This window comes from Chaetodon auriga, chromosome 6, assembly GCF_051107435.1.
Source record: "Chaetodon auriga isolate fChaAug3 chromosome 6, fChaAug3.hap1, whole genome shotgun sequence".
Lineage (NCBI taxonomy): Eukaryota > Metazoa > Chordata > Actinopteri > Chaetodontiformes > Chaetodontidae > Chaetodon > Chaetodon auriga.
In genome coordinates, this window is record NC_135079.1 from 24,535,359 (window position 1) to 24,554,645 (window position 19,287).

General features: G+C 43.8%; 2 protein-coding genes across 9 annotated transcripts in view; both read left to right on the forward strand.

Moving 5' to 3' along the window:
• Window positions 1-13,159, forward strand: part of LOC143322022 (UPF0606 protein KIAA1549) — a 37,425-nt gene extending 24,266 nt beyond the window's left edge. The window contains exons 12-22 of one of the 4 annotated variants that reach the window (XM_076732866.1): window positions 2,428-2,663; window positions 3,381-3,517; window positions 4,458-4,472; window positions 4,910-5,115; window positions 5,630-5,859; window positions 6,005-6,149; window positions 6,245-6,568; window positions 8,196-8,248; window positions 8,817-8,965; window positions 9,525-9,679; window positions 10,388-13,159. In XM_076732866.1, coding sequence (XP_076588981.1) covers window positions 2,428-2,663; window positions 3,381-3,517; window positions 4,458-4,472; window positions 4,910-5,115; window positions 5,630-5,859; window positions 6,005-6,149; window positions 6,245-6,568; window positions 8,196-8,248; window positions 8,817-8,965; window positions 9,525-9,679; window positions 10,388-10,585 — 1,848 coding nt within the window. In that variant the 3' untranslated portion in view covers window positions 10,586-13,159. Of the gene's footprint in view, window positions 1-2,427; window positions 2,664-3,380; window positions 3,518-4,457; window positions 4,473-4,909; window positions 5,116-5,629; window positions 5,860-6,004; window positions 6,150-6,244; window positions 6,569-8,195; window positions 8,249-8,816; window positions 8,966-9,524; window positions 9,680-10,345 lie in introns of all 4 variants that reach the window. The other 3 variants (XM_076732865.1, XM_076732863.1, XM_076732864.1) reach the window with 3 other exon arrangements.
• A 1,519-nt stretch (window positions 13,160-14,678) lies between these two features.
• Window positions 14,679-19,287, forward strand: part of mical3a (microtubule associated monooxygenase, calponin and LIM domain containing 3a) — a 91,825-nt gene continuing 87,216 nt past the window's right edge. For all 5 annotated transcript variants that reach the window (XM_076732921.1, XM_076732922.1, XM_076732916.1 and 2 more), the window contains exon 1: window positions 14,679-14,881. The gene's annotated coding sequence lies outside the window, so the exon portion shown is untranslated. The remainder of the gene's footprint in view (window positions 14,882-19,287) is intronic.

The following is a 19,287-nucleotide window of genomic DNA, read 5'->3' on the forward strand; positions in this document are numbered from 1 at the left end:
AGCAGAGAGCTCTGTACTTGCTGTGTTGCTGACACACGAATACAGCTTCAATTCAAAAATTGCTAGTAGAACTTTCTGCCTGTGTCTGGCTTTGGCATTTTTTTTCCTGTTGAGCTGAGCTGTGAAGGAAACCCTCCACACTGGGCTCATACAATGAGTCTAATGTGCAGAAGTAACTACCACTTCGCCTGCCCTCTCTGCTTAACACAATCCTCTGTCACTTAATACCACTCCCCCTCTCTCAGTCCACTACCTCATTCAGAGAATCAAGGACCTCCCTTCTCCAGACACTCCCTCCAACTAAAAAGGATATAGATTTTAGTGAGCAGGAGTACGAGGAGGAAGAACAGGAGTATGAGGAAGAAGAAGAGGAAGAAGAGGAAGAGAAGGAGGTTAAAAGAGGGAAGGTACAGAGCAGTGTCTGGTGGTTTCTAGAAGATGAGATGTAGTTTATGTGTGTGTCTGCTGTCTGAGAAGCAGTTGTTTGAATTTTGCATATTAGTTATGCGAAGCAGTCAATAGTTAAAAGTCCGGGTTTTAATATTTTCAGTTATGTCAGATACAGAGACAATAACGTCATCACTCCAAGTATTTATGCTATCCATCATTGCTTCTGCTTAGAGGCCAGTAGCTCTTCCCAAGAGCAAACAGAGTATGAGCAGTGAGGAGGAGGAAGAAGAGGAGGAGGAGGAAGAAGAAGAGGAGGAGGATGAGGTGGAGCAGGAGGAAGAGGAGGAGGAGGAAGATGACGAAGACAAAGATGAAATCTTGAAAAAGAAAAGAATGAAACCAGAAGAGCAAAGAAGACAAGGGAGCAAAGCAATGACAATGAAAACAGGGAAGATGAAGAAAGAAGACAGAGTGAAAGTGGTAGCTAAAGGGAAGACAGCCAAGGAGGAGGTATATTGTTCAGTAGCCATAGTGACTAGTGCTTGTTTGGATAATAGATATTAGGATCCTCCCTTATCTGTTTGTGATGTCCAGACACAGAAAATCCAGTTTTTCACATTCTGGTGGATTTCACTGTGGATTGAAGTATATTGTGCTGCAGGGATGACGCAGTTTTGTAGGCTAACACAGTTAGCATCACCTGGTTCCCTTGACAGAAGGCCAATTGCATGGCTTCAGCGCCCCCTCCACAAAGCTTCCTGCTTCATTTTACTGTATACAAACGTTACAATAAACTGAAATTGAATTGGAATAGTTTGTGCAAGAAAAATTCCCAAGTGGGGAATTTACTGATGTATTTTATTTCATAGAACAAGACTTGAACATATCTGAAGATTGTATTTAACCATAGACCTTATTTCAGGCATCTAACCAAAAACCCATTCAAGACACTTTTTTAGTTTAGAGTGACCTGGAAGTGCAACAATGCTTGCTCATTTCTGGGTTTCAGGACTCATTCCTGCAGCACTCTATTGGTGTGTTTATAGTCTTTAGATTATCCTGAGGGATAGTACCGTGTCACTGTGCTGTGAAGTAGTAGATTTATAGTCGTCATTTTGCGTGTATGAACTGGTGTGATTTTCCAATTTACCATTAGACCAGGCTAAGCAGTAATGAGTGAGTATAATGTGTGGGCGATATCAGTAGCTGTGTGTTTTCTTTCATTCAGTCTCAGTGTTAATTAGAATGAAACGGCTTTTACTGTTTCAGCTGCAAAGTTTTGAATGCTTTCCCATTCAATGACTGGCCTTGTTTCTATGCCGGGGAGAGCAGCACACACACGCACAGACACACACTCTCTCTCTTTCTCTCTTTGGATTAGCAGTTTCATACTGGCAAGCATCACACTGGATTAGCAGTTTTATACCAACAAGCCTCTCCTAAGCCAGACAATTTTGCACCAATAAAGCCAGTGAGTGTATGTATAATTCAGAGAATTAACAGGAATGGTTCATGTCACTCTTAGCCTACTCATGTATACACATTTCGGTGTCATAGGAGCAGAGTTTGATATCTGACATCCTCTCTTTACTCCTTTGCTTGTGGAAAGTCCAGAGGGCTTTACACTCAAATAGTTTCACTGCCTCCATCCCCCAACAGCACAAAGGAAAGGAAGCAGCTTAATGTTTCCAACATCTCTCCCTGCCCCCTCTCTCATATTCTTTCTCTTTATTCATTCATGTCTACCTGTCTGAGTCGCCCTTGTGGACACATACTCATCGGTCATTCAGCCTAATTATGTACTCAGAACCTATCTATCTATCTGGATGTTGCTTCACTCACTCACAACTCTTGGTCTGGAGAGAATTTCAGTGCACCATCTTTGGACAGCCCCAGTCTGAACTTGCTGCTTATTTGCCACAGGCAGTCAATGTCACATTGAATATGATTCCTCTTAAAGATGATGGGATGTTTCCAGTATTGTTCATCTGTCCTCACACCCGGTCTGGCCTCTGTAACTTCTGCCCTTGTCCTCAGTTGCAGGCTCCCAGTGTGAAAGGTTTTGACTTTGCCAAGCTGCACCTTGGCCAGCAGAGTAAGGATGATGTCATGGTGATTCAGGAGCCCGTCCCACCAGGGCCTGGCCCTGGTCCCCTGCCTGTGTCCATTAAAGATGTTCTCAGCCCATCTGAGAATGGGGAGATTCCCACTCCTATATCTAAAAACTCTGCCTCCTCCACCAAGGCGTCCCGCAGCGGTCGAAGACGAGGAAGGTAAGTGCTCCTTCACAGTACAGGGCAGGAGCCTGAGAAAGTGTTCGTGACAGTGTTCAAATGAATAAAAAGAAATGGGAACAATAAATTACATCAGGTTATGTCTATATAGGTTATGCTGTCATCAGGTTAGGGTTACCTTATGTATAAGAAAAGTACCAGAAAGAGCTCAAAAAAAGTACCAGAAAGAGCTCCTTTACATTAGCAGTCAATAGTGTTTTACTCAGTGATATGTGATACGTGACACAGATATTAGGATATTTATTTAGACATTTAACAGAGCTTGTTTTTTACATCGCTCGTCGCAGTTCAGCTAACCAGACGAAAGCTTTCAACAGATCCTCAGATCAATTATTCATGCACCAGACTGTGAGGGATCTTCAGTCTTGCATTCTGTCAGTTCATCTATATGTCATTTATATTAAGTCAGGATACGTGCACATACTATGTTTAGTAGTTTGAATAAATAAATGCTGTGGCTGATAGACATATGATGTCAAAAGACTACTATTACTAACTTAACTAGTATCGTACATTATAGCAGTTGTTATTGAGTGTGGGATTGACATTAATTGTTTCTCCTCACTTGATATCTGTCAAAGACAAATTAATTGGGAATTTAATCATTCTGTCAGTGGAAATACCTTTATGCATTTAGCATTACAAGCTTAGTGTGTTCTTGGGCTTCTATTATTCATGTGTGTCTTCTCTGGGTAGGATCTCGCCGTCAGACGGAGACTCTGTGGTAAGTGACCGTTCCAGTGAACGTGAATCAACTGAGGAGAACCTGAGAGCCCACGCCACACCCAGCGACAGCAAGCAGACTCGTAAGGTCCCCATCAATGTTTTAAATGGCAAGTGGCCTTGGCAACACTCGCACCACTCCTCCAAACACAGAGAGTGAATATGAGGGGGGAGGGGAAGAAGGAAACTGAAGGGATTGTGCGGACATAAAGAGATAAAGCAAGAGGAGCTCAAGCTGGCATGATTTGATAGACAAGAGGGCCAGATTGAGGGCAGGGGAGAATGTGAAGTGAAAAAAGACAAAGCAGAGAAAGACTGAGGAAAAGTGCAGTGTGTAGTGACATAAAGATTACAGAGGGGGACAGTGAAGGTAAGCCAAACACTTCTTTCAACCTCTATTCAGTGGTTGAGAAAAGTCCAGACAGAGGAGGGAGAAGAGAATAGGAGAGAAAACATAGCTGAAGTTACTCTATCTGACAGCTTGTTGATAGATGCAAGCCTGCAATGTCACTCAGAGACTACATGCTGGAGCCAGAGGCAGTCAGGCACACAGACTGCAGCCTGACTCACATACAGAGGAATGGGCTCTGTTTTGTTATTGATAAATCTTCCTGGGACTGTATATGCTCTGCCACAGTGTTTACAAGTTGGTTATATGTGAGACACACTCAGTATTATGTAATGCACCGTCTTTCTTTATGCTGATTCAACCCATGTCTGGATCAGCGTGTGTTTTCTGCTCATCAGAAGCAGCCCCTCCCTTTCTTTTCTCTGATTAATGAGCTTCACAACACCAGACGAAAAGCTTTTATCAGCTGTGGAAATGTATCCTCCCAGATGACTTGCCTGCCTTTCCCTCTGTCTCTCCACTTCTCATTTATTTTTCTTTTCATGTCTGAAAGTTTAAACAGCACTCGCTGGGACCAGACCTCAGTTCACTAGGCTTTTATTTTTATTGTCAGGGTACAGTAACCACGTCTGTCATAGGTGCTTTATTTGATCTCCTTCGCCCCAATAAAACTTTTTTTTCCTTTCTATTGCGGTTTGCAGGCAAGAATAGAATTGGTAAGAGTTTGCCGTCTTTCCATCTGTGTCTTCATAGACCTCAGGCTTGACCTGCAGCAGCTGTGTCTGTGTGATTGTCTGTGTGGTAGTTTTGTGCTCGGCTTGTTCTCACCATCCATCACTGTCTGCTGAGCTGTCAGTCACAGTGTAGAGACAATCAACTTCACAAATAAAAGCAAAGCCATTGTTTGAAATGGAGTTCAGCTTTTGCAAATGGAAATCATTGTTTCTGTTACCACCGGAAACATTTACTCGCTTTTGTTATAAGCCGTATTTCAAATATAGTTATGTCAAGTTAATAAAAAGGTAAATGTTTCACAGTAGTCGTCTGTGCTCTGTCTCCTAGTTTAAGTGAATGTTAGCATTTAGACTTGCAGTAACTACACTTTGCTGTCTGAGTTGAGACCTGTTTTTCACTTTCTTGATTCCGTCCTCAGGTCCTCCTCCCATAAACAGTGCAAACGAGCAGCTGTCCTCGGCCTCCATCTTTGAACATGTTGATCGGATGTCTCGTGCCGCAGATGCAAACAGGAGACTCCCCAACAAAGTGCAGCTTATCGCCATGCAGCCCATGCCTGTGCCACCGCTGCACAGCCCACCCATCAATGGCAAAGTGTCTGACACCAACCAAATCAACAAAGAGGTTTGTTAAAGCATTTTCCAAAATATGAAAGACAATCTGCCCGTGAGGAGGTCAAGTCAAGTGCCTTTTTATTGGCACTGGTGGAGCAAAATAGCACAAATGACACTTGTTGTTGGGAAATTCCTGAAAATAGGGCAACCACATTGGATAAAAGCAGAAAAATTGGTTTGGGTCAAAAAGGTGACTAATTTACTTGCTTAAGCAGAGTGAAAACAAGCACACTGCTAATTATCCCCCAGGACTGGCAACACTGCCAGTTACTCTTGTAAAATATTCTGTTTCATGAGAAAATTGCAACATTCCAAGCCCAAATTGACTTTTTGTCAGATACAGAAGAATTGAAAATAGACTCGATATTATTTATTGTCTGATGCTGCTGTCGTTCTGTGAACGGTGTTTAATGTATACGTATGAAATATTGTCATTCTGCTTGACGAAGTCTTAACTCATTGACAGGTCATCTACTCTGTGCAGATTTTAAGGTTGTTGTCTAATGAGGTCATTTTCTCCTCAGATCCAGGTAGCACTAAGGCACAAGTCAGAGATTGAGCACCATCGCAACAAGATACGTCTCCGTGCCAAGAGGAAGGGCCACTACGACTTCCCTGCCATGGATGACGTGACGAGCGGCCCCGCAGATCCAAAGGACCAGGACCGCGTCTATCAGAAAGCACAGATACAGATCGATAAGATCCTTGATCCAGATGCCCAGATGGCCTCCATCTTCATGGGATCCAAAAAAAGGTTTGGGCTCATGGGTCATTGCACTTGTTTGGACAGGATGATCAATATGATGGGTGTGTGTGGGGCTGTGTACATTTCTTTGGTCTGGCCTAAAGTAAATTAAAAAAATCCCAGAAATAGATTAAGAATTAACATTTTTTGGCAGTGGTCGAGGGAGGCGCTCTCCCAAACAGAGGATGAAGGAGCAGCTGAATGGAAGCATGATGGACGCAGACAAAGACCACCTCATCACTGAAGACAGTGATGCTGCTTACAGAAAGTGTCCTGGAGTTAACAACGTGGCCTATGTAGTGAGTAGTACAGAAGAATCGTGCCATTTGCTCAATCTTAAATACTGTAACCCCTACGTCTCTGCCTGTCCTTAAATATGTTGTGTTCATTCCAGTCTGACCCTGACCAAGGCCCAGGATCCCCTCACAGGAGCCCATCCCCCACCGATGACGTCTTCCTGGGTCCTGCTTCCTCTCCTCCAGGCCATGCGCCTCCCCCGCCCCCCTACATGCCTCCACAGCCCTCCATTGAGGAGGCACGGCAACAGATGCACTCCCTGCTGGATGATGCCTTCGCCCTAGTGTCGCCCACCTCTCAGGGCAGCACAGCAGGGATCACTCTCCCTGGGGTCAACACCAACCCATCGGCATCCAGCCCCCCAGGCCGTGGCCCCAGACCTTGGGGTCCCTCATACCCAGCTCTGGGCCCTTTCCCTGGTGTAAGAAGTCATCCCTTAATCTACGTGATGCTGTTGATAGAGTACTGACCATTCAATGAATTTAATTCATTATCAAATCATACTGCTTTCATCTTGCACGATCATGTGTTAACAACAAACCGCTCTCCATGGTACAAGCTTTTGCTACATTAAGTTCCTGCAAACTGTATTCTGTCGTTCTGGGATTGATTTAGAGAAATGTATAATCTATACATTTGTAACAGCAGAAAAGAAAAACCACTAAATACACACATGTAAAATCCCTTGTATTCACTATCCCTTCCCGGTTTTACAGCTCATTCCCAGCATGAAGCCTATAGCTTCAAGTTTAATCATGTCCTCTTAGCAAACTAATTAGTTAAGTATTCCTCCATCTGTCACCCGCATGGAGCTGCGACCTTACAGCCCCTGTCATCTATCTACAGCTCCTAAGACTCTACAGTAATGTACCCTGCATATGCTTGATCGGCATTAGCTCCTGTCAGTGTAGGCTGGTTTGTCATATAACAGCTCTGAAGGCTGCTGGAATAATAAGCTCAGTGTTTGCTGTTCTATTTGTTTTGTACTTATATTTAGTCCTCTTGAAGAGAGGTCTGTGCAAAGCAGCACCTTACAAAGACTGGTTTATGCAGTGCCACAGGTTGTTAATACATTAAGCCTGGAGTCCATAATACTATGCATGGGTGACACACTGTGTTCACAGTGTTTCATGTTATGAGCAGATCTGCCAAAAGACAAAGCAGAAGTTATGTATAGCATGCCCCCCTCTTTGAAATTCATACGGAGGGTAGAGCTGAGCTATGATTAAATAAAGGTTTTCAGTGCCCATGGGCCTTATAGAGAAAAAGAAGTTAGTTATTTAAAGACGGTAGAGCCTTATATTAGTGTTATAGGAAGCTGTAAAGATTTTTTGCCAATTGAATCACTCACATTAGATTAGCAGTGAGGCCCTTGCTGTCAGCAATAGAACTGCTGAAAAACCTAATCAGTATTTTATAGATTCAACCACGTATTCCACACTCTCAGTGGAAGAATAAGAAGATAGTATTTCATGGTTATGTTGTTCTATGGTACTACAACTAAGCATATTCCTGTCTTCACTTCAGCTTAATTACCCTGCTAGTAATTGAACTCCTCACTTGTATTCTTTTCAATCATACTTGAATGCATTTTTACAGCTATCAGCATACATTACTCACCGCTCTGTCTCTTATAGTCAAACATGTTCACCCCAGGTGACAAATACAGAAAGAGAGTTAACAGTGAGCAGTGGAGCAATAAAAGCTATTTACTGGTTCTGCTTTTGCAGGTTCAGTGCTTTAATTTGCTGGAAAGGTGCAGCTGTAAAAAAAAAAAAAAGAAAGAAAGAAGGGTATCCAAGAAAACCATGCTTTGTAAAAACAACAGCCGTTCTCAAAGCGAGACCCTCTGCCCAAATACACTGTACATAGCAACATTGGCTCAGTGCTGCTTTGCTTTCATAACAAATATCAACATCCACTGCAAGCTCTATGTATTAATTACAGTACTGCGTTAGTGGTTATGTACTTTAGTTTCCCATTTTCTGTCATTACTATAGTTACTGACTTTCTCCTAAGCACTCTGTGTCTCTCCTTGTCTTCCCCAGAGGTTCACTGAGCTGGGCATGCCCCCTCCTTCTGTCCAAGGCCTGATACCAAGGTTAGTAGAGCAGTCGAGTAAAATTAAATATTCATGTGTAAATTAATAAATGATATGCTTATTTGACGTTCACCTCTCTTATTGATCGGCACAGCCTGATTTCCTCTACTTCACCAGTGGGAATGTTTTCCTCTAGATGCATCCAGTCACTTGGGCCTCATGAATAATGAGAGAAGAGTCATCTTTATTTTAGCGGTTTAATGGATGAAGTCCAAGCAGTGATCTCTTAACTGCCTCCAAAAAATGTCAACACATTCATGTCATAACACAGCACAAAATATTGAGAAGCTTTTTTTTCATGAAGTCGGTTCATTGTGTACAGAGCAGAGCAGCCAAAGGAGACCTAACTGACGGACTTTTGATTAAACACTTATCACTACAGTGGGACTATCATTGGTATCATTGGGTGCTGTCAGCCACTTTTGTAGAAAGTGCTGAGTGGGACATCAGTCTTTTGTATTTTAAAGGCTGTGCTGATACGACACTGACGAAGAATTCCTGTAAATTTGTCATCAAGCATTTTTCATGAAATCACAAGTGAATGAAAGCCCACGTCTCTGTTTTTCAGGCAGGGCCTTGGCTCGAGCTATCTTCCACCAGGAGAAACAGCAGGGCAGTGTGAGCAGCTCCAGCCAGACAGCTTGTATTCCAGCAGGGGCCTCTACGCTGATGAGCTCCCCTCATCTGCCAGGCCGCGACCAGTAGGGGGAACTACAGGTACAAATGGAAACTGTACACATGCACAGGAACAGCCGTAGAGCTGTGTTGATGGCTGCTGATACTGCTGGATTCAGATGTTGTGCTGATCTGCAAGCAAATGATCTGCATATGTCTCACTCTCATTTCAGACATTTTCATAGGAAATGAGAAAAAGACACATTTCAACAATTAACGCTTTGCTGTCTTCAGAGTGTTTGCCTGTTGAGACAGTTTATTTTAGATCACTTCTGGTTGTGGCCCACAGCACTGTTCCTTAATGCAGACACACACCTCCACCCCAGGTGGTGTGCCAAGAGACTTGTCTCTCTTGAATTATTGAAGGAGCTGGCGTGATGCTGCCATCATGTGACTTCCACTAATAGAAATGGATTCTGGCATTCACCATAGAGAGTGCAGCACAGCAGAGAGACAGAGTGCTTTTCAGGCTGGAGTGATTGCATCAAAGTATATTAAAGGGGCTGCAGAGGATTGAGTGTCAGCTACTGTCTCTCTGATGTGATGTGTGTGTGTGTGTGTGTGTGTGTGTGTGTGTGTGTGTTTGTGTGCGTGTGTATAGGCGCCCAGCTCCACCATCTTACACAGGTGGGATTGTCCAGCCGGATGAATGGTTACCCAGCAGGGGTCAGGGCTGCTCCAGGCCACAACGGAGGCATTGGCTGGAACCACTACCATGACGATAATTTCTCCAGGACAGAGGCTGAAAAAGACGCAGTGAGTGAAGCACAAAATTCACTTTGTTAAGGCCACTGTTTGGTTTTCTATCCATTAAAGGTCTCATATTACGCTTATTTTAAAGTTCATACTCTTATTTTGGGTGTTTCAGTGTGCAAGAAACACATTAGTTTTCTCATACTGTCAATTGCTGCAGCATCTTTATTCCATATTTTTTAATTACCACTCACTACAGCACTAAATATGTATCAGTCCACAGCTGAAAATAGTCCCCAGCAAATGCACTGTTTGAGAAACATTTTTTAAAAGCTATAGTGCTCATCAGTCTTAAGAAATTAACAAGCTGTTTATATGAAAACATTATACATTATACATATTTGTGACCCAGACATCCCCAGTGAGAGCTGATGTTTCTGGGGCTGAGAGCAACAGACAGGCTGCAGAAAGTATTCAGAAACAGACATTGTTGGTTTTGATCTTTTGTCAATGTTATCCTCAAAGTTCTCTCTGTTTTCTACTTATGTATCTTAAGCTTTCTTACTTACTTACTTACTTACTATGCTGCTCTTCTTGTTCTCTCGCTCCCACTCTCTAGTTCTATCACTTGTTTTTAAAGTTTTTTACATTTTTCCTCTATTCTCTTCTCAATTTTCCCTTCTCCTCTCCCTTTTTCTCCATCTGTTCACCCTTCCTTCCTGCCTTCAGTTCCTGGACTGTCCTGACTACTCGCCCTCCTCTATCTTCCAGACACCCAGAAGTGGTATCAGGGAGCCCTCGGCACCCCCTGTCCACCTAGACACCGCGGGGGTGGGTTATCTGTCAGCCCCTCCGCCCCTGGATACATCTCCTCCTACCCACTCCTCCGCCTCCCTGATCAAGGCCATCAGGGAGGAGCTGTTGCGTCTGTCTCAGAAACAGGCAGCTGTACCCAGCTACCACAGCTGAAGCCCCGGCCTCCGGTCTGTAGCTCCAACCAGTCATGCCACTGACCCTGCCTGCCTGCTTCGCCTAATCTGACAATACTTCCCATGGAAGTCCCTGAGGGTGTACAGCAGAGAGATAGTCCTGCTAAAGTGAAGAGAAGAGGTGGCTGCAAGAGATTTGTACCTGAAGAGGCTGCCCTCGTCACTGACGGGATGGTTTTAACTGCTCTGACACTATTTTAGAGTACAGACTCAGATCAGCTGCAGTGAGTCAAATCAGAGATGGTGTAATGAAAAGAAGAACAAGATGAACAAAATGTGCTGGACCTTTTGAAATGAGATGACATGACGTGTCTGGACTGCACTTCGTTGTGGATCAGGGAAGGATCATGCCAAGTTCTGGCGACTGTGGATCCACATTCGGGACGTATTTGAGATTTTGCTGCATTTCTCCGGACTCAGTATTCTGCGTCATGGTTTCATCCTCATGCTGCCTTCACTGAACAGAAAAACCCCCACTAAGACACTTGTCATTTAAAGAAATGTCTTTTTCTTTTTTACATTACATTAACTACCGTACAGGTATTTGTTGTTTTCTAATGCAGGCCCTTAAGCTCTTTATCACCATCAGGTGCTACTTCCTGTTTTCTGCCATGATGAGCCATGCTATGCCTTGACACTGTGATGTAGTTCACCTGACCCAATCTACTGTACGAGTTTACAGTAAGGTCATAGTTCACAGCCAGCGAGCCAGTTCAGACAGTAGGCATAAAGCGGCGTCCATAGAGACTAATAACACTTATAAACACTACCTGTTCTTTCATACATGTGGCAGTAGCACAGAGTTGGGATGTTTTCACACCTGCGCTTTGGTCTGAATCAGTGGATGATTTTTTAACATGGAGAGTTTTCCCTGTGGTTCGGTCTCACGCAGAGCAAGCCAAGCGAGCCCAGTTAAATCAGCCCAGAGTCTGATTTAACCGGGCTAAAGAGCGCAGGTGTGAAAACTCCCTGAGCTGATATTTTTGGACCTCTTGACCTACAGTACATACTTGTTTTATGATAGCTTGTGTTGATGTCCTGTATTTTTATTTATGCTCAGTAGCTAAGAGAGAATCATGACAAATGGCCTTGAAATCACTCTAATCTTCAAAACTTCAGACTTCAGAAGCAGGTGTAAGACATACAGGCACACATGTGTTACAAATAGTCAATGAAGAGTTGGAGTGTGTACTTGACAGTTAGGGTGTACTGTATGTACTCAGTATTTGGTAGTAATTTGATGCACTGTATGCAGACTACTTGGTACAGCTCAGGTCCTTCAAAAAGAGATTCTGTGTGGACAAATCAGTGTTAAGACAGTTTGATAGATGGTGAGGAGGAACTGTTGATGTGGGAAAGTCATAAAGACCAGTGATCTGTTCTAACATTCACCTGTGTGGACTGCGTATTAAACGACCGTGTGTTTCATGCAGTATTCAACATTTGCTTTGCCTTTTTGTTCGCACGAGAAGGAGGAAAAAGTGTACTGTACTTGTCATTTATGGTTTACGTAAAGCAGTCCTGTTTATGTGCTTTTTGAATTTCTTTGGATTTACCTTGCCTCACGTCATTCTGCTCACCTTAAATGTCTCGTAGCCATCGTACTGGTTGGAAATCATTCTAGGTTACTTTTTCATTTACACAACCCTCCCCTGACATGCTGTGATGTTTTGAGGCCTGAAGTGATATTTTATTTAAATCAAATAAAAGAGGAAATTATGGATTTTGAAAGCAGGGCTTGAAAATATGTCTCGGAGTGAGAACCAGTGTTACGTGGTGGATCGTAAATCCTCCCTGCACGAGCACCAGCGTTGTTGCCAGATGTCCCATCCTTTCATGTGTGCGATGTGATGTGCCTTTCGGACTCACCTGAACAGATGAAGCACTTGGGATGTGTGTGTACTGTTTCACTGTCATTCATTGTGTCACACAGAAGGCTGTGATTACCAACCTACATTACAACAATAGCTCATACTGTAAAAGACGTGGATGTGACATCATGGCTGCTGATCTGTTGAAGCTGAAATGAAATTCCATCCAGCTAACGGTGATCAGACTTTATCATCGTATGGAGTTTCCTTGGGCTCACTTCTGGTTTTCCATTTCACCTGATGTTTTCATGTTTTGTGTTACCAATCTCACACTGTATGCCTCCACCTGCTGGTCCTGTACTGTAACAACAGCCCGTTCACGCGCATTCATCCTCACTTCTTTTTTTATTGTTGATTTTTTGCTGGTGTTGTTTTGTTCATCTATTTCTACATCTTGTATTTTTGTGAAAATGATGTGTTGGCTGGCCCAACTCCATGTTTGATTGATGTTGCATGCTTAATTATTGTGCTATTTCTTTTGTTTGTTTTTGCGCATGCTGTTCCAAAATTCTTGAAATACAAAAATTGTCACTCAGCGTGTCCTCGGATTCTAAATTCATACTCATAAGTCAGTTTGATGTGTTGACACAGTCGGTGAAACTTGTTTTAATTGTCTTTGAGTTCTCACACATCATCTCCATTACATTAGTAGACCCGACAGGCACCAGTATATCTTAATTAAACTCCTTTCTAAAGGTGATGAGCTTTTAATTCTTTTTAATTAGAGTTAAATAGCTAAAACACATCATACACACATCATCTTACCTCAAGGTATTCATTCAACCTCTAAAGCGCCACTGCAGGTGTTGTACTTTCCACAATCCCCCACAGGGTGGCAGTGTAGTGCAAGAAAAGCAAATCTGCTCAACTCACAACAAAGACTGCTCCCTTTGCTGAGAATGATGTAACCAATTCCCAAGGATGTCTCTGAAACAAGGTTGTTCTATGTGCTCATCACTATTACTGGAGGAACTGTGAACATGTCATGAAATTATGAAGGGGAACGTGTGCGATCACGCAGTGTCAAATCACTGTGGATGCAGTGTTTGCGGGGGATGAATGATGTCATGTCCATTGCTGGTACTTCTCATGTGCACTGGATGTGATTTGATCTTTTTCTTATGAACAGTAGTCATAAAATAAGAAAATGGAGGTACTTATGCAGTAACTTACAGTACATTAGTAGAATGTTCACTAGGGTCAACTTTGGTGTCAGTGCCATCAGCTCAGAGTCCTGTTGTGGCTTTCTCCTTGTAGTGAAGGAGCACTTCCTGCTCGTGTATTGACTTCTGTCTCATCCCATCAGACGCTTCTCCCCTTTAATCCCATCACAGGATCTAAAGCCAGTGAGTGAAGCAGCTGAACGGTCAGCAAAGCTCCTGAACTCCAACCACAGACTGCACACAGCTCAGCAAGTATTAGAGAGTGCACACACTCAGATGGTCCCTGCATTGAGCTTTTCACAGCCTGATTGCATTTATGTCGCATTTGAATCAGTGGAAATGATCTGGTATCCGCCTGAGCAGTGAGAACTGTTGACTGTTCAGGTGATGACTTCCTGCTGCAGCTGCGTCCTCTTGGGTCTGATCTCCTGCCAGTCCGAAGCTATTTAACTCTGGTCTCCTCCATGACTCTGTGTGAGACTCTGTGTGTCCACACACAGAGGACGGCACTGCAGCTAGAGGTCAAATTCAGCGTACTTCTCAAATTCTCAATGATCATCTTTAATTTCAGGCTTCATTTCCCCTCACATAAATTGTGTAACTCTGATCGAAGTGTCATCCATTTATCAGTCTCTGCATTTTCAGTTCTCTCAAGCATGTATGTTTCTGTCCTTGTAGATGTATTGTTGTTGATATATTCATGCTGTCTGATTAGCGTCTGTCTCTGCCTTTGCCCCTCTCTTGTCCCCTGCAGATTGTCCCACAGTAACATAGTAAACTGAACACAGTAATCCTGTCTGTGTGTTGTCCCGTCCCGGCTCAGCTAGCAGAGTCTAGCCTGGCCGAGTGTAGCACAAGCGCACACCCAGGAGTTAATCTGGATCATGATGGTAATTACTGCTCGGGTGTCCAGCCTGTAGGAGGAATTGGGGGGGGGATATGAGGAGGGAAGCAATTGTCCACCAAGGGAGGAGTCAAATAAGCAGTTCTACCCACTGACCTTGAAGAAAAGTATGACGGAGGGAGGGAGGAGGGAAACAGAGAGGGAGGCAGAGCAGATCCAGGCATTAGCATACTGACAGAGTTCCAGCACTGCAGATCTCTCTGTGTTCAGCCACTCTCGCTTTTTAGTGTGGCGGTGAAAGACAGAAAGACAAGCAGAGCAGAGGAGGACAAGCCTTTGACAGATGAGAGAAAGAGGATGCCTTTCCACTGATTCAAGAACAGAATGCAGAAACACTTGTGAGTAGACTGCTAGCTTGCTGTTCACTGTGTGTGTCTTTGTAGCTCTGTGTGTGTATGTGTGCCTGTGTGTGTGTGTTCTGTATGGCCATGGCGGAGAGTCATATCTCAGGAATTCATGGATGCAATAGGAAGAGTTTCGCAAGGATGTCTTTCCACACTGTTATTGTAACCAGGGTATATGTTTGTTTTCTCCTTAGGGCTGCCTGAGCTTGGTGCAGTCTAGCTGCTGGCATTTGTATGCTGCATGTACAGTATCTGTGAGTGTGCACACTTGGACACCACAGCACATGTTGTTCCTCCAGCTGCCTGTCAGAAACAGACATTCCTGTGGTTTGATGAGTGAGCAAGTATTTGGGCGACAGTTGCAGTGGTGTTGCAGTGGGTGGATGTGGTCCTCGCCCTCGTTGTTTACCAGCATGGCTTTTTTATTATGCAACGCTCTGCGTGCCGCGTCGTTACACAGCATCAGAGCTGCTGCCTGTGAATCAGTGGTAGCAGAAAACAGAGACACTGCAGCAGCCAGGCGTCTTCTGCAGCATCCAGCTATGTGCCAACTGGCACTGCTGTCACAGAGGGATGTCACTGTTTGCACTCTGAGTCTCACTAGTGTGTGTGAATTTTTACAGGGGAATGGAGGCGTTGCAGTTTATCCAAACACGCACATTTCTCAACCCATTTCTGCTGTTTCTATCGTCTTCTTCCTCTCCTTTTATGACCACAAGTCCAGTGGTGATGATGTCACTGCAGCTCCTTTTACTGTCTAAACGCGGCCCCCCCTCCCGCCTTCCACCTCATGCTCTTTTTCCCATCATCATCATCCTCTGCTCCCTCTCCACCGGCCCTCCCAGCGCACTTTATCTTTGCTCTGTAATTGGGTCATTTTCTCATTTCTCTGTCTGACGTTGGCGTCAGGAAACAGCGAGAGGGGGAGGCAGGCTTGTGAGAGGCCGATTTCCGAGCTAGAGGTGCAGAAACAAAAGGTTGTGAGGAAAAGGTTAGATTTTGTGCACGTGTGTGTGCCATTAGCGGACACGTGTGACGTAACAGAGAGAAGGCATGGACCCCCCGGCGTCATCTGTTTTGTTTTGTCAGCTGTGGAGGAGTGAAGGTTAGAAGACAGAATATGATGTTTATATTTTGCCGGTGGCTCGTGCTGCCCCACTTGCTGCTGCGTGACACAGAACTATATTTTCTCTGAGGTTAGAGCCAAAAGCAGCAGCTTTCGTTGCACCATTACACTGTGATGTGTCAGGTCAGGTATCTCTGGTTTACACAAACTCTTTGTCGCCAGTGGGCGATCTCTGTCCTCAAGGTCACAGTGCAGGTTATCTCCGTCTCCCTCCCTCCCCGCCAGGCTCTACTGTATCAGACACAATGTGAGATTGTGCTGTGCTGTGCTGAGTAGGAGGTAGCGCTCATGTGATGCTTAAGGGGGAGGTGAATAGCTGTCATTCATAAGAGAGCGCCGTTTGCTCGGCAGCTGCCCTCCGCTCTGACTTCAGACACTGATCCTGCCTGTCAGCTGCTGCCTGCCCTCTTCCACAGCCAAACTGTTGTCCTGAGTTTGACACATTAAACGTGTTTATTGTGCTAGATGAGGGCCACGGTGCAGTGACAAATGGGCTGAAATCCATTTGACGAAGGCAGCTCTTACAGTGTTGTAATTTACATTATCTGAGTAGAAATCACAATCTAGGCACAATCACTGAGCTTTTTCATGTTTTTCAGCCTTTGTCATTTGAAAGTGTGTAGAAAAGGTTTCCGTTGTTGATAAGGACAGTTCATCTGTGAAAGTAGAGACACGAGGAAAGTTAATTACTATACTCTGGATATCAGCAAATGTTATTGAAATTCATTGCAATCAGTGGAGTCATTCTGTCAAAGAATATACTACTCAAACCACAAAATATGGTAATTAGGTGTATAAGGTACACACTGAGTGATGCACAGCAGAGGACTAAGTACTGAGATCCTTTAAGTAAACACAACAATACCACAGTGAAGAAATACTCTGTTACAAGTAAAATTAAAAGCATTAAAATTTAAAAGTACAGATAGCACAGTACCATACTAGTATCTAACTTCACAAAAGTACAAGTACTCATCATGCAGCGTGGCACATTTCAGAACAGTCTATATTATTATATTGGATATTGGTATATGAATGTGTATGTCAGCTTTAACTTTATCCAAACACATCTGTGCTTGTAGCTCATCCAGTTTAGCATGTTTCAAGCTGTAGCAACGTTCAAAATTTACCTATTTTAATCACCATGAGTGTCTCCCCACAATCTGATTTATACCTGGATCAGACTACATGAATCCAGCCCAATTCTGAGACAGTTTTGTCGTGGCGGACCAGTTACCAGTGTTGTGGCAGATCGTGAATGACAGTGTCTGTACCCGTGTAGTGTGACACGCTAAACAACACCCCACAACACCCAGAAAAGACTAGCATGTCAGAATGTTTTTGTCCTGACACGTCTAGTTTGACATCTCCCATGACATTTTCCTGAGTGTTTACCAATCAGGTGCTCACATCAGACTACAGTCAGGTAACCATGGCGATGAGGAGCAGGAGTTAGAGGGATGCTGAGGTTGCTGCTGTCAAGTGGGACAATGAAAGAGAGCAAAAGTTTGTTGAGCTGTGGCAACAGTACCCTGCCTATTTGACGTTTCCTCCAGGGATGACCATGACCGAGTCAAAAAAGACAAATGTTGGTGAGAAATAGTGGAAGCACTTCATCAGCCATCTGATTAGCTGGCTATGACATCTAAACTCATGCATGATCATGAGATCAGACGTGCCGTGATCCATGGAGCTCATATCCTGGCAGTCACCCGACCAAGACACGGTCAGAGTTTATGGCACTGTGGCTGTTAGATCTGACACAGTGACCATTGTGAAAGACAAAAAGTGGTGTAGTCTGATCCAGGCAGGAGACACGCTGGCTTGCCTTTTACTTCTGCTCTTGGGAAGCACGACACTCATCTACTTTTGTTTTGTTGACAGGCGCCATGATGCATCAACATGACATCAACTGCTACAGGCATGTTGTGTTCAGGGGCCGCTTGGGGGAACCTCAGTTTTCTTAAATTTTCTTTATCACTTAGGAGAAGTAGTTGCTTGTTTGCATTTATGAATTGCTGTACCTGAAAAGGGATCAAAGAGCTTTGTGGGCTGTGTACATCCCTGAGGCTGAAGGTTCTCCTGCTACAGCAGCTACAGTGCAGACAGAGGCCAGTTAAAGGAGTCAAGCCATTAACATGGAGTGAATGAGAAAGCACTGAAAAAGGTCAAAATGATTGAGGAACAGGGAGAGTAAGTATGTGTGTTTTATGTTTTTGTGCATGTGCATACAGGCATCACATTCATACATTTATGTTTTCCTTGCATGTACAACACATCCAGTCCTTGGATGTCAACTGTTCGGACAATAATCAGCAGATAATCCTGTTAAGCTATTATTTCTCTGAAAGCTTTGTTTTGGTCAGCAGATGGGCTCTGCAGGGGTGTGTTTTGTCTGGTCTGACTGTTCTTTTGTAGCGTTGACTGCACAACTGACCTTAGAACCTGTAATTTGTGATTTCGTCCATGTTTTAAAAAATGCATCTTAGATGGAAACAGAATGCTGAAAGGATGATGGAAGTAGATGGAAGGACTTTGTTACTGTTGGAGCACAGAGTATCATTACTGTGATCCCTGTAGACCTAATGTGGACAGGCTGTGACTAAACATTGCTCTATAAATAATCTCAGAACTTGTGTCTCTGTCTGATGGCATCCATGAAATAACCGCAGGATCCCAGCATTTTGGGCTCCAGTGAACACAACTGGGAGTCCAGTTTGAAACATATTTGGAAGCATTCTCAGCATCTCCCTCCATCTTTAAACAACCGCACAACTGGAATACAAAGATGGACGTTTCATCATCTCTTCTGAAGGAGATTATCTTTGGTCTCCATCCAGATTAGCAGCTTTTTACTGGCATTGCCATCATGCTCATGTTGCTGTTGAGCTAACCTCATCAGTGTGCTGCACTCAGCATATAATGAAGGAAACTTGAAAGGGTTGAAATGTGACCTCTGTTCTGTGCGTGTCCTCTGACTGCAGCCCAGATTCAACACTTCTTACTCATTTGTCAACATCTGTTGTTGTTTTTAAAGGCTGGATTTGTCTTTTTTAACAGAGGCAACCCCCAACAGATCTCATTTCGCCATTTTCTCCTGCTTTTCTGTACGAAAATTTCCAATATCTGGCGCTCATATTGCAAAAGGATCATTGTTTTTTCAGCTGTCGGCTGCCACAGTGGTGGTTAAGACCACCTCAATCAAGTAAATGAATTCAGCAACCATAGAACTTATCTGGTAACCCTCCATACGAAGCTCTCCTCAGTCATACAT